The sequence below is a fragment of the Lissotriton helveticus genome, chromosome 11 (assembly GCF_964261635.1).
Source record: "Lissotriton helveticus chromosome 11, aLisHel1.1, whole genome shotgun sequence".
NCBI lineage: Eukaryota > Metazoa > Chordata > Amphibia > Caudata > Salamandridae > Lissotriton > Lissotriton helveticus.
Genome location: NC_136072.1, coordinates 1,065,656,841 through 1,065,681,301, shown reverse-complemented (window position 1 = coordinate 1,065,681,301; position 24,461 = coordinate 1,065,656,841). Strand labels below are relative to the sequence as shown.

At 45.5% G+C, this 24,461-nt stretch overlaps 1 protein-coding gene across 2 annotated transcripts in view; it reads left to right on the top strand.

Moving 5' to 3' along the window:
* RILPL1 (Rab interacting lysosomal protein like 1) overlaps positions 1-24,461 on the top strand; it is a 98,069-nt gene that overhangs the window by 20,882 nt on the left and 52,726 nt on the right. For both annotated transcript variants that reach the window (XM_078667610.1, XM_078667609.1), the window contains exon 2: positions 14,138-14,288. In XM_078667610.1, the coding sequence (XP_078523736.1) occupies positions 14,138-14,288 (151 nt within the window). The remainder of the gene's footprint in view (positions 1-14,137; positions 14,289-24,461) is intronic.

Below are 24,461 nucleotides of genomic sequence, written 5' to 3'. Positions count from 1 at the left end.
AGATTGAACCGGACCCCCGCGCAGAGGTGTCTTCGTCTTGCGCGTCTCTCGGTCCCCTCTGCCCGCCATTTTGAAGATGCGTCACGAGTAAAGTCACCAGGGTCGACGGACCGGGCACCAGAAATGGAGGCCCCGGGACCAAAGGACTACAAGAGGGGCATCACCAGGATAGAGGCAGCCCACTCAAGGAACAGTGCAGCCAAGGGCCAGACAACCTACTCGTGTCCCGGCCGCAGCTCTGGCCCGACCCTCTCACCAGTGTCCCAGTCTGAGGCAGAAACGAAACCGAAACTTAAGAAGGGGACCCGCAAGACCAATCCCCCTGCCGTTGTTGTTCAACTCCAAGACGGCCACCGAACCTCACCCAGTCCCGGGCGCACTTCGAGGGTGGAGCCCAAAAGTTCAATTGAACATAATTCAGGCACCCGATGTCCAAATCAGTTTCTGAAAGGTCCAGGTAGATCAGCCCAACGTCCTCTATATGAACCCTCGCAAAAAATCAGGATTAAAGCAGGATATTAAGCCGGGAGCGGCAGGGGTCCGGAGAGCGCTGTGCTCACGCGGCCATCTCGGATGCCCGCCAAGCTCCTCCCTCGCTGGAGTCCTTGTTAAGACAAACCTTTTCTTAGACCTGGTGCCAATTGTTTGACCAAGAGAGCAAAAAACAGAGGAAACTGTGGATTATCTCACTAGGATCCAACTGATGGAAACCTTAAGGCACTGGTGCAAAAAAACACAATTTATCTACAGAAATGGTGGCATCCACAAAGAATGGGGTGTTCAATTTGATAGTGTGTATCATCATTTTTTTGATGACAATTTGCAAAACTAATTTAAAAAAAGTTATAAATATAATCAAAGGAGATTATGGGCTGGATTTAGATCTCAGTGGACAGGTTACTCCACAACGGTGATGGATATCCCATACACCAAAATATAAATCCCATTATGTCCTATGGGATTTATATTTCTTCGGATGGGATATCTGGCACTGTTGCGATCTAAATCGGGCACTTACTCTTGTGTAACCTGTGTCTTGTGTAATGTTGTTTTTCTTTATAGGGTTAGTGTTAATCTTAAACATGAATTTTTGGTGAGCCACAAAATAACCTAATAAAAAGTTTGAATTTTAGAGTCCGATTATTTTTTTGCAGCATCATTTTAGTGTAACCCCAGACAGGTTGTCAAATGCTTTCTTTGTGTCCAAGTAAAGAAGTGCAATTTGTGTCCAAGTAAAGAAGTGCAATGGATGTACCGTGACATTCACAATCATCTAGTACATGTAACCTTTAAATATATATTTTACTAATCTAACTTTATCTGAAGTCTGCCTAGTGTTAATTCAACCTAAATGAAAGAGGTCGGTTAAGGGTGAAACAACTTGTTCTGGCCGATTGCCCAAAATCTAAAAGTAAATTCTTGCGTCACATTTCAGCTGAGCTATAGGACTATAAGAAGTGCATTCTGGCAGGTCTTTCCCTGTTTTTGCAAATGTTGAAATAATTGAAAGGCACATGTTGAAATAGTTGAATTGTGCCTTGGAAAGGCTATCAGCCTTGTGTCTAGACACTGATTATGAAGTGTGGCTATTAGACCAGGGAGAAAAAGGTTTATAAATAAGGATGTAAACTTATCCTGTCCATGAACCTTAGTATTTGCAAGAGAGGAGATAGAAACAGCTTTCCTGTGTAGTAATTTTAGCCTCAAGCGTCTGTCTGGAGTCTGAAGAGGTGAAGAACAGAGTTAAAGTGTATAAGAGGAAGTGCTGCTTATGAAAATACATTTGTGAAATCTTACAACTTTCCTGATTTAGCAATCACTAGAATCTTCTGTAATTTTTGACCCATTTAATGTAGTTTCTGTTTGGTTTTGCCTTTTGCCATTCAACAACATGTGGACTTTATCACAATGGCTGTATTGGCATTGTTTTGAATATAACAAATGCCTCCTTGTGTCCTCAACCACCAAAACATAAAGTTCTGACAGAGTGTGGAGCTAATGATCTATTCTAGCACTTGCTCTCCTAACATCATAAAGAACCACTTTGTTATTAACATTGCCATGCGAAGTAGGAGTTTTATGGTGCCCAGTTAGGTTGGGATTTGATTTGATTTATCAAGTGAGATCCCCTACAGCACATTAAAACTCCCCCCTTTGCCCCAAATGATTACACCCAAATCAATCAGCGAGGAGGCAACATGCATGACCAATATTGTCTGTGTGCTGAAGTTATAGCATGAGGCAAGCCTTGCCGTTTTGTCTTTCGCATCTGAGGTGGATGGGTGGGTGGGGGTGTGTTGAGGCTTCCCCGCAGGCTAATCAACCGCACGGTCTCTCCCAGAAGAGAATACCCGAAAGAAACATTGATTCTTATGCCCACTCACCCTTGAAAGTGTTTCTCACACAGAGTGGAGAAGTGACTGGCCTTTTAGGGGACCGTTTTGCACAGATTTTGATCTCACACTGCCTGCTGCACCATGTCTGCAATTGAGGATAACGAAGGCTAAAGTTGCGAGATAATGCAAGCGCTTGAGGGAGAGCCACAAGGCCCCCGACATTGCTGACTTTCAGTATGACAGTGAGAACCTGAGGACCTGGGCTGGGATCGATCTCTCCCCAGACTATTTCCTTAGCTGCCTGTTCAGTCGTCACTCACCTTCCCTTGCTGTTTTGACACCCTATGGACCTACATTCATTTGTAACACCTCCCGATAGTCCGCTTCTCTTGCCACCTCCGACCCAGCCTTCCAAGCCTGCTTCCTTTGTTGCCTGGGAAGCTGCTTCTCTGACTGCCTCCTGCCCTGAAGCCTGCTGCACTGACCGTCTGCCGCCAGGGAGCCTGCTTCCCTGGCTACCACCCGCCTGGGAGCCTGCTTCTCTGTCCGCTAATCTGCCTGGAAGCCAGCTTCCCTTGCAATTTTGCTTGAGCTTCTCTCTAAGCTCTTCCTCCTGAGGTTTAGGGGTGCATCCTCTTTAGACCTTTGAATACTTGAAGATGATTTGCTAAGCAGTACTGAGCCTCAGCATGCAATGCTCTTTGACTGAAAAATAATGCAGTGATATTCAATGATAAAGTATACTCGCCCTTTCAGCAGAGACCAAAAATGAGCTACAATCTAATACATCTTCATCAGAAGCGCTTTGTAAGGCGCTACCTTTCGCCGGACCCGCTCCGCGGGTCCCGCTTCACGGAGCAGAGCCTTGCTAACATTTGACCTCACTCCACTAAGGGTCTCTGGCTTACAGGGCTGCGAGCGAGCATACTGCTGGACTCCAACTTCCAAGAGTCCCAGCAGTTTCCATCACCGATCCCACCTGGTGACGCTCTCCCTGTAGGCCACGCCCCCCGCTCCTCTGTGAAAAAGCTCCGGACCAGAAACAGCTGCGGATAACATTATTCACTTGCTACTTGCCGTTTGGAGACCGTGTTTGGCGCTGGAGGACTGTGGTGGTGCGCCGAGGTTCATCAGAAGCGCTTTGTAAGGCGCTACCTTTCGCCGGACCCGCTCCGCGGGTCCCGCTTCACGGAGCAGAGCCTTGCTAACATTTGACCTCACTCCACTAAGGGTCTCTGGCTTACAGGGCTGCGAGCGAGCATACTGCTGGACTCCAACTTCCAAGAGTCCCAGCAGTTTCCATCACCGATCCCACCTGGTGACGCTCTCCCTGTAGGCCACGCCCCCCGCTCCTCTGTGAAAAAGCTCCGGACCAGAAACAGCTGCGGATAACATTATTCACTTGCTACTTGCCGTTTGGAGACCGTGTTTGGCGCTGGAGGACTGTGGTGGTGCGCCGAGGTTCATCAGAAGCGCTTTGTAAGGCGCTACCTTTCGCCGGACCCGCTCCGCGGGTCCCGCTTCACGGAGCAGAGCCTTGCTAACATTTGACCTCACTCCACTAAGGGTCTCTGGCTTACAGGGCTGCGAGCGAGCATACTGCTGGACTCCAACTTCCAAGAGTCCCAGCAGTTTCCATCACCGATCCCACCTGGTGACGCTCTCCCTGTAGGCCACGCCCCCCGCTCCTCTGTGAAAAAGCTCCGGACCAGAAACAGCTGCGGATAACATTATTCACTTGCTACTTGCCGTTTGGAGACCGTGTTTGGCGCTGGAGGACTGTGGTGGTGCGCCGAGGTTCATCAGAAGCGCTTTGTAAGGCGCTACCTTTCGCCGGACCCGCTCCGCGGGTCCCGCTTCACGGAGCAGAGCCTTGCTAACATTTGACCTCACTCCACTAAGGGTCTCTGGCTTACAGGGCTGCGAGCGAGCATACTGCTGGACTCCAACTTCCAAGAGTCCCAGCAGTTTCCATCACCGATCCCACCTGGTGACGCTCTCCCTGTAGGCCACGCCCCCCGCTCCTCTGTGAAAAAGCTCCGGACCAGAAACAGCTGCGGATAACATTATTCACTTGCTACTTGCCGTTTGGAGACCGTGTTTGGCGCTGGAGGACTGTGGTGGTGCGCCGAGGTTCATCAGAAGCGCTTTGTAAGGCGCTACCTTTCGCCGGACCCGCTCCGCGGGTCCCGCTTCACGGAGCAGAGCCTTGCTAACATTTGACCTCACTCCACTAAGGGTCTCTGGCTTACAGGGCTGCGAGCGAGCATACTGCTGGACTCCAACTTCCAAGAGTCCCAGCAGTTTCCATCACCGATCCCACCTGGTGACGCTCTCCCTGTAGGCCACGCCCCCCGCTCCTCTGTGAAAAAGCTCCGGACCAGAAACAGCTGCGGATAACATTATTCACTTGCTACTTGCCGTTTGGAGACCGTGTTTGGCGCTGGAGGACTGTGGTGGTGCGCCGAGGTTCATCAGAAGCGCTTTGTAAGGCGCTACCTTTCGCCGGACCCGCTCCGCGGGTCCCGCTTCACGGAGCAGAGCCTTGCTAACATTTGACCTCACTCCACTAAGGGTCTCTGGCTTACAGGGCTGCGAGCGAGCATACTGCTGGACTCCAACTTCCAAGAGTCCCAGCAGTTTCCATCACCGATCCCACCTGGTGACGCTCTCCCTGTAGGCCACGCCCCCCGCTCCTCTGTGAAAAAGCTCCGGACCAGAAACAGCTGCGGATAACATTATTCACTTGCTACTTGCCGTTTGGAGACCGTGTTTGGCGCTGGAGGACTGTGGTGGTGCGCCGAGGTTCATCAGAAGCGCTTTGTAAGGCGCTACCTTTCGCCGGACCCGCTCCGCGGGTCCCGCTTCACGGAGCAGAGCCTTGCTAACATTTGATCTCACTCCACTAAGGGTCTCTGGCTTACAGGGCTGCGAGCGAGCATACTGCTGGACTCCAACTTCCAAGAGTCCCAGCAGTTTCCATCACCGATCCCACCTGGTGACGCTCTCCCTGTAGGCCACGCCCCCCGCTCCTCTGTGAAAAAGCTCCGGACCAGAAACAGCTGCGGATAACATTATTCACTTGCTACTTGCCGTTTGGAGACCGTGTTTGGCGCTGGAGGACTGTGGTGGTGCGCCGAGGTTCATCAGAAGCGCTTTGTAAGGCGCTACCTTTCGCCGGACCCGCTCCGCGGGTCCCGCTTCACGGAGCAGAGCCTTGCTAACATTTGACCTCACTCCACTAAGGGTCTCTGGCTTACAGGGCTGCGAGCGAGCATACTGCTGGACTCCAACTTCCAAGAGTCCCAGCAGTTTCCATCACCGATCCCACCTGGTGACGCTCTCCCTGTAGGCCACACCCCCCTTTATCAGCAATCTACAAATAGCGTGTCAGTACACCGCTGCGCGGTAGCGCGCGGGTAGCGCCCGGGAGAAGCCCGGGACAAGGGCGGGCCCTCTGTGGCCCTCAGTGGCCGAAGTTGGCTGGGCTGGGCCCAGTTATTTTCATCGTCAGCAAGTACATGTGATTTTGTTTGAGGCTTGTTTGTTGAAGAAAGCTGTTTTAATGTGATACTTCATATCTATTTGGCCTTTATCGCCTGTGTGTTTATTTGCATCTCCTAGACTATTATTTTATTATCTTGAAAGCCCATTTTATTCCGTGTTATATTGTCATCAGGAATAATTTTTTATTACAACATTCTTTTGTGAATATACCGGTTTGGAACATGTCTAAAAAATTAAGGTCTGGTAGGGAAGTGGGTGGTATTCCTATGGTGACCAAAGATATTAACCGTACCAGAAATAAATCGGTAAATAACCCCCCCTTGAAAGGACAATGCCAACTGTTTGAGTTTTGGGATTTAGCCTCCCCCAAGTCCGTTAATTTATCCACAATTAAAGGTGCAGGGGTTATAACTCGAGGGGGCCCTTGCCAAGCAAATGTGTCAGGGTCGCTCTCTTCTGGGCAGCCTTTACAGCAACAGCTTGCGTCGGGGGCATCTCCCCCCCGCGTTTACTCGGAGGGGATTGGTGAGAGTGTGCCCGCCCTCCCAATAACTGATGGGGAACTTATGCTTGCTCAATCTAGCCTGCCACCCGTGTCCCAAACCCCGCTGAAGGGGCATTCGGTGGGCGAGTCATCGGCTCTCTCCATTGACTTTGATCTCTGCGGTCGATATGTTAGTACAGGGAGGGTGGAGCCTCTAGCCCCAGGTAAATCTTCTGGGGGTGCTACCCCGTCTGGGTTGTTGCTGTATAGTAGTACCCCCTCGCCGAATGGTCAGGACTTGTCTGATTTGTTAATAGCTTCTGGCACTCCAGGACTTGACCTATCAGGTATTGGACGGTCAGGCGCTGCATGTGAAAAACCAATCTCTGAATCGATGATAGCCTTGGAACAATTGCTTGCTTCTATTTTATCTCTTTTGGGGAAATTTGTGGGTAACTCGGATTGTATTTTGGAGTCTGTCACCCAAATACTGAAGGCCCTGCTACAAAAGGCATCGGTAACTGGAAGTGCCCCCCCGACTAGGATGGAACATGGTTCATTGGGGGAACGGATCGTCCCTCCAGTGGATCTTGAAAAGAATGTGGGGACATTGGTCATGACATCACATCTTGTTACTATGCCTCAAACTGCAGTGCCCAACTGTATTAACAACTCAGTTCTTGAGATTGTGGAGGAAGATATATCCACATCTGGCCCTAAAGCTCCTCCAGAGCTTTTTCCTATTTTTATGCCTGAAAATAATAAAGAATCTAATAGTGATGGTCAAGAGATAAAGCCTAAAACCGGCAATCTTAGAAAGAATAAGGGGAATAAAAAGAAACCGTTGAGGAAATACAAGAAGAAAAGGCAACGTCGGATAATTTTTCGAAATTCTCTGACTACCCCGGAGAAAGAAGTGTTTGTTGTAGATCCGTCTTTTCTACCCACGAATGTGAATGTTGAGATGGAAGCGAACCCCCCTATTTCTACCTCTTCTAATGTGGAAGGTGAAATGTGTCCATTAACATCTTTGGATGATTTTCCACAAAGGGGGACTCTACCTCCCAGCTTGTCACTCTCGACTGGGATCGTTGGTTCCACACAACATCCATCGGGGGCTTTGAATCCTCTGGCCTCTCCTTTCTTAGTAGTCGCTGAGAGGGGAGAGCGCCATGGTCCTAATTGTCCGGTAATAGCCGTAAAAACTCCTGTGGAAACTCTTGAGTTAGACTTCTTACCTCTTTTTGACGGGGACTTGCCCTTAAATAGGTCTTGGCTCCTCAAACGTTTTTTTGAGATAGAAAGTCTCCGTCATATCCAAACTAGAGATATAGAGCTAGTTACTCTTTTTGGTGAAGTAAAGGTAACAAGTATTAGGGTCAAATTTTATTCACCCATCATTGTAAACTTGATATTAGGGCAAGCTGAGTATTTTCAACGTTCAGGTATTGATATTCTTCCGATTTTTAATCGTGAAAATACAAACCTGCTTTCTGGGGAGTTATTTAGAGGAGCAGAGATAAGTGGTGCAGACTCCGCCTTTACAGACCTGAGGATTTGGGTATCTAAGGGTAAACGTGCGGTCTCCCAAGTAAAGCCACCTCCGCTGTCCCAGAATTCTTTTATGTCTGAGGACAATAATCGGTGGAACTGGCTACAAAGCGCCCTATCTACAAGAACCAAAGATAACCCCAGGTTGTTTCAACATCTTTAACACCTCATTTAATATTATTTCCTGGAATGCGGCAGGGATCCACAATAGCCCAGAGAAACTGGAGTTTTTATATTCTCTGGGTGCTGATGTGATCTGCCTACAGGAAACGTGGTGTATCAATACGTTGAAGATTTCAAAGGACTATTATGCCCTGGAAGTGCCCGCGGTCCCTTCTAAGAAAGGCCATGCTAGGGGGGGCATTGCTTGTTTACTTTTAAATAAATGGCAATGGAGATTCTCTCACTATATTGATCCAAGCAATTTGTTCCATGCTATAACCATTGATAATTTGTCGAACAATGGTATAAAATCCCCCATTGTGATTTTGAATGTTTATATCCCTCCTGATGAGAGTTTTAATAAGATTTTATTGCAGGTATTTCAATATATAGTTTTGATTAAAAATGTTCCGTCTCCTCCGGAAATTTTGCTGGTGGGGGACCTGAATTCCAAAATCTCCAATGTTAGTTTGGAACTCTTTAGGAATATACCTAGGGAAGAGGCTTATTTTATTCCTCAGTCACTGTTCCCTGATAAATTAGTGACAAATAAACGTGGGAAGATTTTGTTGAATGAATTAGCGGCCGTCGACGGGCTCATATTAAATGGGAGATTACCATCGGATGTGCCTGCTAAATTTACTCATAAGTCTCCCTTTGGGTCTTCTATTCTGGATTATGTAGTCACGGACTATGGTTTGTTCCCTTCTATTCTGGACCTTAAAGTTATAGATACCCCTTTAAGTGATCATAGCATATTGCTGGTAACTTTCTCTTTAAAACCTGTGACTACTGCACCGTGGTCTATGCACGGTAGGGATGTGGCTTTCCACGCTTCTTCTGGAAGATGTTTTTGGAATCCTTCTGCCATTAATGAGGTGCAGGATTTCCTAGCCTATACACTATTATCTCTAGATGAGTGGCGCGGTAATGAAATGGCTAATTTTGCGGAATTTATGCGTAAAATTACCTCGTATGCTAAAAGAAAGAAAATGCCCTGTCCCAAAAATGGAGAAGTAGTGCCTAGCGTTTTGCGTAGCTTGAATGTGGAAATAAACAAACTGGTCCGTGAACAATATCTTGATAGACTTAGAGACCGGGGAAAAGAAATTTCTAGGTTAAAAAGAAAGAGAAGTAGACTCCGGCAAAAAATAAAAAAGGAAGGGGAGGATAAAGTATGGATTAGTCTGAGGGAGGCAGTTCTGCATGGCAGGATCAGAGAGTTTTGGGCAATAATCGGTAGGGGGTGTGGCTCTCATATAAGCCCTTCCCCTATCGCTATTGCGGAAAAAGCTTGGACCGCCTATATTCAAGACCTTTATTCAGGGAATGGGAGCTTAATTATGGATATTACAAAGGGTGCCCCCATCTGTAATGACTCCGACAGTGGTGTCTCTTCTTTGGGCCTTTGTATTTGCCCCGCTGAAAAAGAAATTGAGTTGGCGATAAAAACTATGCGTGTCTCTGGGGCAATGGGCCCTGATGAACTACCCATGACGGTCCTAAAATCCGATCCTGTAAGGTGGAGTAAAATCCTGTATCCACTTTTTAGGGCGTGTTTTTTGTCTAAAACTGTACCACCCTCGTGGAGGGGAAGTATCCTGGTCCCTATCTTTAAGAAGGGTTCCAGGGATAGTCCTGGTAACTATCGTCTGATAGCACTTCTCGACTCCGTCGGAAAGGTATTTGCGAAATGTATCTTGACATCCCTCTCCGACTGGGCCGAGGAGAACAATATTTTGCCATTAGAACAGACTGGTTTCCGCAGGAATCACGGCACGCTGGACAATCTTACAGCCCTCCAGGTGGTAACAAATAAATACGTGCAGGTGAGAGGTGGCGTTGTGTACGCTGCCTTTATTGATTTCTCCACGGCGTTCGACAGAGTTGATCGTGGAACGCTGTGGAGAAAATTGGCAGCGTTCAGGCTCCCACACTATTTGTTGGAGTTGGTGAAGGCGCTACATACAGAGACCTGGTGCAAGGTTTTGATGGGGGGCGAAAGGGGGTTATCCGGTACAATAAAAACTTTGAATGGCCTTAAACAAGGCTGTTTACTGGCTCCCCTTTTGTTCTCCCTATACACGGCAGACCTTCCGGCTGCCCTGGCCGCCGGAGAGGGCTTTCCCCCGGTGGTTGGGGGGGCACCAATTTCATGCATGATGTATGCCGATGATGTTCTCATCCTTGACCTAACACCTAAAGGTTTAGCAAATCGGCTTCATGCTTTGCATTCGTTTGCGGTAGCCCATGCGATGAAGATCAACATTAGTAAAAGTAAAGTCATGTGCATAGCTGGCAGGAAGAGATGCCGTTCTGTTGATTATGGTTGGTTCATTGGGGATAAAAAACTGGAGGTGGTAAAGTTTTACACTTTTCTAGGGAAAATTGTTACAGCTAACTTGAGTGAGAAACTCCATATTGAGCAGTGTACACGTAAAGCTCTGGCCCATGGCAAAGGTTTGAATGCCCTGTACCATGTAACGGGGAAACGGCACTTTCCTATTTTATTGGAAGTATTTAGATCCAAAATCCCCGCTACAATATTATATGGTATTGAACTAATTGATATGGGAAAATGGGACTTTTGCCATAAGATCGAGGGGAAGCTTCTAAGATCTCTCTCTTCCTTAAATACTGCGTGCTCGCTGGCAGCCTGTAGACTCGATTTTGGACTTAGGAGTAGTTGGGCCCAGGGAGTATGTGCCCTGGTAAGATGGGTGGCTTGCCTTGCTAGAGCTGAAGTAGGTACAATGAGAGCCCTCGTCAGAAATGAATTGTTGGGTAATTTTAAGGAGTTTTCTCAACTTGTCTGTAATTTTAGAAAAGCTGTATCTTTGCTAAATTTAGATGAAACCACGCTTTTTCTGTATTCACCATCACAGTTGAAATCAGTGCTGAAAGCTGCTTCATGGGATCTATGTTTTCGCTCTGATTTAAAATTAATTTGTGGGAAAAGCCATGTCGTTCACCTCCTTGATTCGTATCAGTTGAGACGACCTCAACCCTATGTTTCATGGTCCCTTCCTCATGGCATACGTAGGTTCTGGTTTCTCCTACGCTATGATTTAATACCTCTTAACCAATTGTTATCTAAATGGAATGGTTCATCTCCTCTGTGCAACCTATGTAAAGTGAATAATCAGGACTGCATGCATGTGTTATTGATCTGCCCTGCACTTCGTAAACTGCGTGGCAGATGGCTAAAACCTATCTGTCTTCGTTTGGGTATACTTACACTGAACGGTTTCCTTTCTGCACTTTACTGCCCTCCCAACGAAATGTTTTGTTTTTATATTTTTAATTTTTTTAAGGGCTTCCTTGTTATTTATTAATTGAGTTCTGGGAGGTGGTTTTGTGGGGTTGATTCTGTATATTTTTTTTATGGCACATGTTAGCACTGTATTTTCCCCATGGTTCCGTAATTAGTATTGCATTTATTCTAGGGTTTGTAAATGGTACATGTTCTACTCTTGTTATTAGCTTTCTGTGTTTATGTAACCGATATGTTTGGAAATATGTACACTTTCATGTGGTTCTTGTGTTTATGTAACCGATATGTCTGGAAATGTGTACACTTTTATGTGGCCCTCTTACGAGAGCCAAAATCATAATAAATAATTTGAATTTAATACATCTTCTAACCCATCAGTATCTTCCATAATATAGGTGAAAAGATTGGTACCATAGGATGAGATGACCCCATGTCTTTAACTCCACTCAGAATTTCTCTGATCCTAGTTTAAGTACTTCAAAATTGATTTTCACCATTGTCCTATTTTACTGCTTGGATGTGTTTTATTTGCTTGGGCTTGGACACAAATCTAAACGGCTGTACCTTCATTGCATAATAAGCCGTTGTGGTTTTGAACTTGTCAGTTCATTCCACTTAGAGAGACATTTATAGGAAGCCTTTATCTTTTTAGAGAGGGTGGTCTTATAAGAAGAAATGTTTGCTTTCAGGACTAGGTCTCCTTTTGTAACCAGGACTTCAGCCTTTTCATCTGAAGGGGCTTACATCAGCATTTGCTAAAATTGCTTTTTTTGACCATGATTCTTTTAGTCTCAGTCTGACAGATTTTACTAGAGTCACAAGGTCCTTTCCTTTTGTTGTTATTCTTGGTTAGTTAAAGTGAATGGGATGATTGGGAATCTTCATGGGGTCTTCCTTCTGTGATGGTGGGATTGGGATTTGCTGCGGTCTGGAGTTTTCTGATTTCTGCAGCCCGTCCTCTGTTTGCATTGGACCGTAGTCCCAGTTGTACCAATTTGGAATTCAGTCAATTTGTCCTGCCTCTGCTGCCGGAAGATGTCTTGTTAGGTCTCTGGCTTTGCATGATAGTAAAGTTAGCACCTCTTGCCAGGTGAGCATGTTTTATTTTCTTGCAATCTCTTTTGTTCTGCGCTGGATCTGACCCTCCTATTTTACTTATACTGATAGAAGAACACATTCAGTGTTATTCTTTAGGCATCTCACTCACTCCCTTAAAGGACCCTTTCCTGATCTGTAGGCCTGGTTACCTCTGTGTAGGTCTTTTGTCTGTTTTTTTTTAGATGCCTGCTCTAGAGTGTCCAGTTTACTTGGACTCCTGTTAGTCGGTCTTACTGACCTTCGTATGGTCCCATCAACTCAGGTTAAGGACTTTGGTGCATGGTCACCTTTATTAAGGGATTCTGGTCTGAGCACAGATTCTGCTGTTAGGTGCTGGAGAACAAACTATTGTAGTTTTTCACAATCTGGAGATAAATTCCTTCTGAACATCCTGCTAGGTGGCCAGACCCTTGTTCTTTAGTGAACCTTCAGAGAGAAGATGCCAGCTCGACTCTACCCACTTCAAAACAATTTTAGTAATATTTTTGGTTCAGAAAGGATATTCGGCAAAGGTAAGCCTCTTGACGTACCTGAGGCCTATCAGTGTTATACTAGGTGGATCAGGATAACATTGCAGTGCCACACTCAACCCTGATGTTGTAGTATTGTGCATTTCACTTCTTGCTTACATTATTGTAAATACCTATTCCTTTAAGAGCTCTGGTTATTGTTTAAGGAACTCCATAGCAATAGAATGTAGATGAGAGATGAAGAAGTCAAAGTCAGTTGCACCTGATTTGATCCAGCTGATGGATGGGACATTTCCTTTCTCTGAATAAACTTATCCTTTATTCATCACCTTGGAGAACTATCTTGATTTTACACTGACGACGAGGATGCTTGTTACGTCACACCAAAATCACTTTCTAAATAAGATTTGTAACTCCTTGCTGTTGAATGAACACTTGACCCACCACCCCCTTCTTCCATGCTGTGGCTTCACTGCATTGCTTGTCGACTAGTATTCTCATCTGACGACTCTGCCTGCGGAGATGCCTGGTAATTAAATTTCACCAGTGTCTCATAGCGGTCAGCCTCTTCTGTTTTGTAAAACTACTGTTGCCGGGAAACTGTTTCAAACACCAGATACGTGGCATGTTTAACATATAATTATTCTCACTTTAAAATGATCCCAAGCAGCGAAGCTGGATGAGTTTCAGTTGATCCAGAAGCTTGGAAAAAGACGTGCAGGAACTTGTAATCTTTACCCTTGAAGCAGAAAGCAGTGGAACATGTTCAGACCTCTGCTACAGACATGTATCATATGCATTTAGACTGTGCTGGTAGTGGCAACTTTTTTATTTGACAACCTCTCTGAAATAAATAAAGTTGTTGAATGTTAAATATATTTGTATCAACTGGTGTATTGTGAGAGATCAGACATGGATAGCCTCTCAAACCAACGAAAAACTTCATCTTTTACGACCTGATTGTCTATTCCATTTCTCCATCCCTCCCACTCCCCACCTTCAAAGGCCTAGTTTTCCTTAGAACTAAGGTCATCCCAGGCACACAGGTTATTCTCTGATGAATGAAAGAATTTGGGTAAGGGTTCGAAGAGGTGGATCGGAATTGGGGAATGGTGAGAAGTAGGCGCATGGCTCTTAAAAGGGCTTTTCTTCCATCCTGTGATGTGGCCTGCCCTGAATGTTGCAGACTGTGACTTCATAGAAAAAAGTAAACCATTATGTACTAATAGGACTTTGCTCTTTTCTTTGATTCCAGGAGCTGGAGCTTATAGAAGATGTATGGCGAGGGGAGGCACAAGACCTTCTCACCCAAATTTCTCAACTTCAGCAAGAAAACAAGCAACTGATGACAAACCTTACTGTGAAGGATGTCAACTTAACAGAAGAGGAGTTCCAGAAGCATGAAGGTAAAAGTAGAATCTTGGCCCAGAGGACAGTTTTCTTTCAATGTATGTTACAGGCACATTAAAAAATATAGAACGTTTATACTAAAGCTCCCATTTTCAGAAAATGGAAAAATGTAAGTGCAGCAAAAGTTACTGAGCCAGTAGACATGGCTGGATGCTGTAGCATGAATAATATAGACTAACTCATTGACTAAAGTAGTCAACTGCTTATTATTCCTTAACACAAGCATTTGTAAGTCCAAAAAGTCTATGTCTGGATTTAACTGAAAATTCAAGCCAAATCGATCAGCCTTGCTAATGCTTGTTACTAGAAATCCTGCCAGTCAGACATAGGGCTTTTCTGTAGCAGGCTGTGGTACCTTAGTGGTCAATATAAAGAAGGCTTAGGTGATGTAAGTGAATGGGTAGAAAGCCTTAATTTAGTTGGCTCATAAAAATACGAAACTAAGGACATAGTAGTTAAAAATACCCAGGTATTGTTTTTAATACTAAATTGAGCTTTGTGGAACATCTTAAACAGGTACTTATTACTGCAAAAGGAGCCAGGACTGGTTTACTACAGATTATTAATCAATACTGTGGCCATTGTGCCAGTTTTTTGTATGCCTACCAGGTTTGCCACAGAGGGGTCTGTACTTTAAGAAATCCAAGGGATAACCGTGACGCCATACTCTAGGGGCTAGTGCGTACCATATACAAGAAAGTTAGTCATTTAGATCTAGAGCTTTGTTCACTTCAATATAGGATTAACATCACATGTATAAAGTTTATAGATTCCTTAGTAAGATAATGTAGCCATATTTGGGCCACTGAGTGCTTAAATGATATGCAATAGAGTAACACTGATTACTAGGGAGAATAAATTAGAATACCATTAAACATTTGAAAAGTAGGACATGAACTTTGATAATAATCATAGGCAGTTCGGTGCACGTAAACAGTTCATGTTTAACCGCATGCGCGCTAGCGGTTTTCCCGCTGCGTTTTTAAAAAAGCCGCGTTACATGACGAGCTGAGCTCGTCATGAGCGTGCGAGCGGTGTAACTTATGACGAGCTCAGCTCGTCATGAGCGCGGAAGGGGTTATGCAATAGCATGTTTAGAAATCATGTATTGCAGTTAAAACATTTTATAATCACCGCACAGGCCTCGAAAGATTATAAAAATCTTAGCAGACCTGCAGGTCTAGTGACTTGAATTATTTACTTGACCCAACGGTAATGCTCTTAAACCATAGCCTGGTTTCAAACTGAGAGATAATAGGCACGTATTTAATTTCACTGAGCTTCCTTTTTCATTGTCACAAATGAGAGCACCTTCAAATTTCTGAGTTCAACATATATGCTGAACAAAGAACTCTTTTGTTTGACCAAACGTTTAGTCTAAGAAATCAATGTATGAAAATATTCTAGCCTACATACAGGGTACACATGGCCCTTGACTTGCCTCTACATTTACTAATAGCACTGTCATCAGGGAGGGGGCAGGAATGTTTCTCCGTTAAATGTTTAAAAACTCTCACTTGTAATCAATATATTACTAAAGCATGATGTAGTAGCGCACTGTCATTTACAGGATGCGCAATTTCCATTGAAATGGCCCTAACATTTCTTATTGACTTGCTGTTTATAGTGTACAACGATAAGGTGTAGAAATCAGGTTTCAGCAAATATTTATTATTTGCACATCCGTAAGTAAAGAGTTCCTATTTGTTTTGATCCTATTAAAAAAAAAATTCTATCATGCTTCAGAATTACAAAAAAGTGCTTTCTCAACTGCTGATGTATTTTTGAAATATGTGTACAGTTCACTTACAAACTATTTAAATGTTGTGTGTTAGAAAAACGCTGACATTCTACAGGCTTACTTCTCACACTCCCTGTATCGCAAGTGCGGTAAGATTAAAGAAAAAAAAAGATTTAAAGACATTTTTATTGCTCATTCACTTTCTGAATGAACAGAAATCCTTTTTTATGCCAACTCGAGCTTTCTCACTAGAACGGACAAGTAGGCCCTAAAACAGCTTGCACTGATTAAAACGCACATGCCAGGGCGAGTAAATTTTTCAGGGCCTGCTAGATTCTGACTGTATTATTTTTATGAGTTAAAATTAGCATCAGGAATTGCAGCTTTTTTTCAAATGGTCTCAATGCAAAATTGTTGTCAATTGTTACTTTTTCGTCTTGATGCACTTCAGCATTATTACATTGAATATATGCATAAGACCGAATTCTTTCTGTACATTCCGATTTTGAATATCTGCTGTTGGAATTCAAAAAGATTTAAGTGGCTCTATTTTTTTATGTATTTAGTAAATTAATTGCTATTTAATTTTAAATCAGACTTTTTGAAAACGTTTGCTAATTTTCATTTCAGTTTTAGATATTAATGTTTTTTTAAGTGTATTTAACCTTTTTGGTGCGTCGGACGGCCCCCGGCCCTCCGACGTCACGGTGGGCGTGTGCGGTGGACGGCCGAGGGCCGTCCGAATCACGCCCACCCATTATTTCACCCTCACCGCGCGGTCAACGGGTTAATATTGGATGGTGTTTATGTTTTTATGGATGAGAAGCCTAATCAACTCTGTTTATATACCAGCCAGCCGCCCTTGCGGTCTTGCACAAATCCTTTTTTAGGTCTCGCCTAGACGAAAGCAAAAAGCGAAGCTTTTTGCTGTCTAGCGAGACTACTTATGTCGCCACTTTGCAGGGATTCCGGGGAATGTGGACAGCACAGCAAACTGTCACGAGCGTCTCCTGCTGGAGATTGCACCTCGTGAGCGCGCACGTCGTCACTCACTCATGCGCACAAACAAAGGCATCCACACACTGCATATACACACGCACCCCCCCTTAAACATACACACGCGCACACAGACAGACAGACGCACGCACAAACACACTCAAACAGACACACACACACGCACGCGTACACCCCACCCCCACTCACCCCTCCTCTCACTCAACTTACCTGTTCTGGCGGTGCACGGCGGCGGCTCCTTCTCCCGGGTGGCGGTAGCGCTTTGCGGGGCTCTCTCACCACATGAGAGCCCCGCCTTACCCATGCGCCCGGCCGCTCTTCACCCGGTCCCCCATCTCGGGACCGGGACTCAATGCGGAGCCTTCGTGGCTCCTCGGGCAGCTCTCTCTCGCTCTCGGCGCGATGGGGCGGGACTTCCGGTTGGGGCCGCGCTGGCATTGGCCGGCTTCCCAACCGCTTCCGGGTCGTCGCGGGCAGCGCGGCGGCCCGGCACAGCCATGATGCGTATGTTTTTTCAGTCGGTGTCGACGCAAGGGTTGCCCGGGGCTGCACAGAGCGGTCCATTGGCCACAGATTGGGGCCATTTGGCGCCTCCGAGAGGCAGTCTGCTCTTGGGTTCGAGAGATGCCTTGGTGCAACGTGCGTCCACTGCAAAGCTCTGTGGCAAGAGTTCCATATATGCGACAACAACACAGTGGGATAATGCACCGCGGGCTGAGATCTCTGCAAATTTCAGCGCATTTTTTCTGATCTCATCAAAGTGGCCAAGGTGGTTAGTGGACCGTTTGCTTTACTTGTTTATTTTGTAACTTGTGTTTCATGTGTTCTGATTCAAGTAATGCTGGTCTGTGCGCACAGCGTACGTTGCCTACAAGTCAAATGTTCTAGCATGACGATAGCTGTAGGGTTAATGCACCGGTTGCGGAGCTATGTGAATAAAATGTAGCCACAGGTTCCAGTTAGAGTAAAGAAGATTTGTGAGTGAATACGCCATGCCGGTAAATAACCTGCAAATGGCAGATTCCACCCCAGTAACATTACTGTTTCGAAATAATAAGAGCTACAGGGCTCGATGCACTGGATGAGCTAAGATACAGGCCGCAGGTTCAAATACCAGTAAGATAGCGGATGGGGTAAATGCACCTGTAGCAGAGATACTTAAGCAAACCCACAGGTTACAGCTTCATACCAGTAAAATACCTGAATTGATAAATGCACGTGCTGCAGTTGTCTTCAAGCTAACCCGTAGGTCACAAATTACAATTCCAGTAAGATAGCGGAGGGGATACATGCACCTATAGCAGAGATATTTAAGCTAACCCACAGGTTACAAGTTCCAATGCCAGTAAGATGCCTGAGGGGTAAATGCAGCTGTTGCATTATTCTGTGTGTAACCCACATCGGGATAACACACCCAGTGAGAATGCTCGGTGAGTTAATGTTTCCACTGCAGAGCTCCGAGTAGTCTTGAGCTATTGACGTTGAAAATAACAATGCCTTTTATTTTCGTTTTAAAAGATAAATAAAAGACATTGTCATTTACAATGCCAATAGCTTAAACTTGTGTAACTGCGAGACCTATTGCATTGCAAATGCTTGTTGTTTGAAGCTGCTGTAACGTGGGTCATTGTTAGGGAGTCCCACAGTCAGATGTATGCCCTTTCTATAATCAGGCAGCTGCACCATAAATCATTACCAAAGGTCCCTGGAAATGGACATAATGCCTTTTCCTTATGCAACTACGCATGGTTCCTTAAGTGTTCACTACTGCATCTTCTGCCTCCGAACACCAGAGAAAAAATAACTGAAGCAGGTGCCCTTGAATGTCTTTTTTTTAAATTGGAAAGAAACCAAGGCATAAAGTTGACTGTGCCTTTGCTTTCAGTGGCCCAGATCACGGAGAGGGGATGGTTTCCCCATAAATATGCATATTCAATTTCACAGGTCTTCATTTTTACTTATTTTCTAGGTCCTATTAGATATGCAAATAATAGATTGTAATGAAAACTGTCATTATGATATCCCAACTTTAATGGCTCTTAAAGGAGGTAAATGCCCCAGCAGAGCTTTCCCTATATGCAGGTATTCATAAGGCACCAGTCGCTGAGAAGGTGCTTGAGGACGATATAAGGACAAAAAAGGAAATTGTAATTTTGCAGCATGAGTTCTTTTCTGGATTCAAATGCTGGGAATCTATTCCACCGTCTAGTGGTTGTGTCTGGAATCGTGTTTGTCCTGTTTTTTTGTGTGTGTGGGTGTCTTTGATCACCCTTTGGTGGTAAGTCCAACCCTTGGGCGATGTCAGGCGGGGCCCGAAACTTCCTGTCCGTCGCTGCCATCTTCAGATTCTTTTTTCTGCCGTTGGTTCTGGAAGCACACCAGATGAGCTCCAAAGACTCTTAGCAGATCTGTGGAGAAGAGAAAAAAAAGAGCACTCAAAATTACTGGAGGCTACTGGGAGCATCGAAGATTTGAAAGAAGAGCTTCCCTCAATCACGACAGGGAGGGTGACCTCCCACCCCCCTTTGCTGGAGGACACATGGCCAGAGAATGCAGAGGAAAGGGGTAGATATGGGATATGGAGAACATCTCCTTTAAATTCTGCCCAAACTGCCAACACAGGTTCGCGCAGAGGGACCCACAGGAGGTCTGTAATCTGTGTCTTCTGATGGATCACAATGACAAAGACTGCGATGCGCTGAATTTTTACCGAAGACTCTCAAGACCAGATTGAAGCAGAGACTCCTACATTAACCCATGGCCAGCATGAAAACCACAAGAATTCCTGAAGGACCTGGGTCTATCCAGCAATGACTAAGAAAAGTCGAACAAGCCTAGCTGGCATAGGGAGGAGAAGCCGATGCTGAAGGGAGCACTGTCTGTATCAAAAGGGAAGAAGCTGTAAGGAAAACTGCGGGTGACACCTAAAAGAGGAAGAAAACAACTCCGAGACGGCCTTCGGGTTTTTGAGACTTTAGACGTCGAAACACTCTGACCAATGGTTGGCACAGACACAAGGCGCGGCACTGGTCCCGACCAAAGGACAAAGATGAGGACAAGCCTTCGAAACAAAACTCTACATCGGCAGGCACAAAGGAGGTGCAAAAGGAAAGTGCCAAGAAGGCAAAGGACACAGAGTCAATTGTCCCAAAAGAGAAAGCCCTCTTCGACAACCAATGGCAATAGATTTCTCGAGGTCAAAAGAAAAAGACACCGACTGGAGGCTGAAATGGCAGCGCTCCTGCAACGCAGAAGGAGTTTGATGACTCCCTCATGTCGTTCCGTATCCCAACAAAACTCTCGGAACTGAGGGACTTGGAAGATGGAGTGCCGGACATCAAGTCACCATTGACGCCAGATCCACATGAGGAAAAGCAGAGAAGAGCCCAGTGTGATGGAGAGACGAAGCTGGTTCAACTAAGAGTTGCAGGATCTCGAGGTCGAATCCCCGAGAAACGAGTCAACAGCTACCCTTCAAGACCCTCTCCCCTGGATGACATGTCCTTGTCCAATGAACTAAATCACGAGGACGGCAGACATGCGTGGAGTCCAGCTAGAGGAAGAAAGAGCGGACTCATGCTTCCTCCTCAAAACCCTGATGCCATTAGAGAAGGTGAACCTATACCTGCCCATGCTCACCTCATTATAGCCCAGGCCAATGAAGCCTTAAAGGAACCTGCCACAGCTAGGGTGGTTGCTTCTTGGGTGCGAAAAAATATAAGCATTCCACCCAAGACCCCCAGTCCATCAATGGAAAAGGTACCAGAAGACTCCTTCATATTGACCATGTCCAGAAAGAGGACCAACGCCCCTACATCGACTGGCCCAGCTCCAGGGAAGGAAAGCAAGATAGTGGACCGGGTGAGTAGGAGGATTAAAAGGTATGCGGCGATGCAATGGAAAATTGCGAATTCCAACACTCTCCTCAACAGATTCGGCCACCAACAATGGAAGGAAATGGAAAGGCTGATGCAGCACCTTCCAGAGGAGTTACAAAAGAGATCGAAGGCAGTTGTCCAGTATGGCAAGAACATCACCAGCTCCTACCTTAAATCTGCTCTGAACGCAGCGGATAAAGCCAGCAGACAGATGTGAACGGGCACCACACTGAGGAAGCATGCATGGCTCAGGATACCCGGCTTCAAGGCTGAAGTGCAGGCAACTGTCTTAAACATGCCATTTACAAGGGAGGATTTCTTCTGGAATACCGTGGATGAAGCATTCCAACAAATCAAGAAGGACAATGAAACTACCAAGGCCATGGGGGCCTTACAGTTCAAAGGGTCCTTCTGGAGGCGAGATGCCTCCAACAGAAGGCAAGCAGGTGGAACAGGTTTTTCACCAACCCAACAACACTACGAGCAGCAGGGCTTCAACCAACAAGTTGCACACCAACATACTCAACAGCAGTGGCAACACTCAGCGAGGCAGCCCTTTTGTGGAAAGCCCAGAGGCACCGGGCAAGTGACTCGAATGACCAATAACCCCACCACATAACACCAGTGTGGAGGGGAGAATAGGAGGATTCTCCAGGAATGGAGATCAATCCCCTCTGACAATTGGATCCTAAACATCATAAGATACGGTTACAGCATAGAACTCACCAAACCATTGCCTAATGTCCCCCTAAAGATAAAAACGTTAAGGGCACATGAATGTCAGGATCTACCAGAAACACAATTGGAGTTCCTCAAGGCTCTACGCTATCCCCGGCGATTTTCAATCTTTATGTAGAACCACTAACGGCTATACTACAAAATGCGAACATTGCATTCCATATGTACGCTGATGACACGCAACTGTACATCAAGGTAACATCAACTGAAGACATAAAAACTATGAACCAAGCCCTTACGAGTACCCTCCAATGGCTAACCCTAAATCACCTGAAGCTAAACCCGCAAAAAACTGAATTCTTACTGATTACACCTCAGAAAAGTAAACTCAAGTCAGAAGAGTGGTCCAACCTTATCACAGCTCTAAAATGCACCCCGAAGATTGTCGACTCAACTAAATCCTTGGGAATTACTCTTGACAAAAATCTGAACATGACTGCACACATTAACACAATGGCAAAAAACGCCCGTTTCCACCTAAGCTACCTGCGGAAACTAAAACCATTCCTAGATAAAACAGATCTGAAAACAGCAGTCCAGTCACTGGTCATCTCAAGGATAGAATACGGGTGCACTACTCTGGCAGGGCTTCCTAAGATCACAACAGCCCCTCTGAAAGCATGTCTTAATGCAGCTGCAAGATTGATATCAGGATCAAAAAAATATGACCATATCTCCCCACATCTGAAAGTACTCAACTGGCTACCCTTCGAGGCAAGAATTCACTTCAAGTTAGCGTGCATCACCCATAATGCATTGCACCATAAAACTCCGGTCTACCTTGCACAAAAACTCACGCTGTCAGGAGGAAACAGAAGTACCAGGAGCAAAAAGAATCTTCTTCTGCAACCAGCTCGTTTTTGTAAGAAAAAAACGTATGACCGAGCGTTCTCTGGGGCAGCACCACGAATTTGGAACGCTCTCCCCCCTAGCATTAGAAGAATTTCATCCACTGCAGCATTCAAAAAAGAAGTTAAATTGTTCTATATGGGAAAATTTCTACAATGAGTACTGACATCATTTACTCTGGATATATTCTCTCCACATCTGTTCCATTCTCACTCCAGCATCTCTCTTCACTAATTTAAGAGGACACATTTGTAACATACGTGATAGGGTGATATAATGGCGCTTCGGATATATCTGTTATACGCTTTCGCGAAATGTATTGCTGTAAAGAGTTTGTTTGTTTTCTGCAATCTATGGTTTTAAATGGTTCTATTATTGAGACATCTCTGTAAAGCGCTCTGATACCCCCGACAGGGTCATGTTCGCGCTATAAAAAACACGAAATAAATAAATAAATAAATAAATAAACTAGCACAGTTGCAAGGAGAGTTCTAGGAACTCATCAAAAAGTGGCTCATAGAGTCCCTCGGAGGGAAACAGGTGGTGGCATCTACTCAGCATACTTCCTAGTACCAAAACAAGACTTAACACTGAGACTAATCCTAGACCCCCGGTGCCAAAACTATGGACCAGAGGCACACACAAGAAGTACCTCAGATTCCTCATGAGCGGAGTACACTACCAATTCAGAGTGCTACCCTTTGGGGGGAAAAATCCGGACCAAGGGTGTTTAAAAAACGCCTGGCAGCACTCACAGCACACCTAAGAAGACAGATTATAAAGTTCTATCCATACCTGGACAACTGGTTGGTAAGGCAAACTCAAAACAGAAATGCCACAGGGACATGCAAACAGTCATCAACATGCTTCAGAAACTTGGTTTTACCATAAACCACAACATTTAATCATCACTCCTGGATAGGGTGAAAGTGTTTTTGGGGGCAACAGTAGACTTGAGGACAGCGCAAGTATACTCTTTCTCCAAGAGGGTGACCGCAATAGCAGATCTAACTCTCCTCCTCTGGAAGGGACTGTCTCTGACAGTGAGAACTGTTATGAAACTGATGATCATGATTGTTTCATGCATTCCCCTCATACCACATGCAAGTTGTTTCATGCATTCCCCTCATACCACATGCAAGACTGCATGTTCGACCCATACAGGAATGGATGTGCAATGGTTGGTCACAAGCCACGCTGAGCTGGGAGAATCTAGATGTTCTCACACTAAGCATTCAGAGTGAGACAGAATTATGGAACACGACAAATGCGAGTTTAAGGAGACCTTTCAAGCTACCAACTCCCAGGGTGACCATAACCACTGAGGCGTCCCATAAGGGCTGAGGAGCAGACTTTGGGAATATGAAGATCAAAGGTCTATGGAAGCCGTGAAACACATACACTTTCTGGTATTAAAAATGGTCTTCCTCGCTGACTCTGCAGAGTGACGTGTTGGCTATTAGGAATACTGTCTTTAGGGTATTCCTAATAGCCAACACGTCACCCTGCGGAGTCAGCGAGCTGCAACCACTGACCATCCTAGAACCAAACCTTCAAATCCACAAGGTTGTTCAGAGGACGAACCCACAGTTCCTACCAAAGGTGGTCTCACCTTTTACGTCCAACTGCCGGCCTTCTTTCAAGACCCACAGAGTCAAGCCAAGTGGCTCTTTATACTGTGAACGTGCGAAGAGCACACATGTACTACCTGCAGGAGACAAAATCACTCATATACTACCTGCAGGAGACAAAAGCAATCTGGAAGGGAAACCAGCTCTTCATCTCCTTTGCCAGGGCAAGCAGCGGTACACCGATAGCTAAAGGAACGATTCAACAATAAATATAGAAACCATCAAAATAAGCTAGGCAAAGTCGGGGAAGACTTGACTCACATGCCCCAGTGCGCACTCAACCAGGAAGAAGTGCACAACATTAGCATTCCTCGAAAA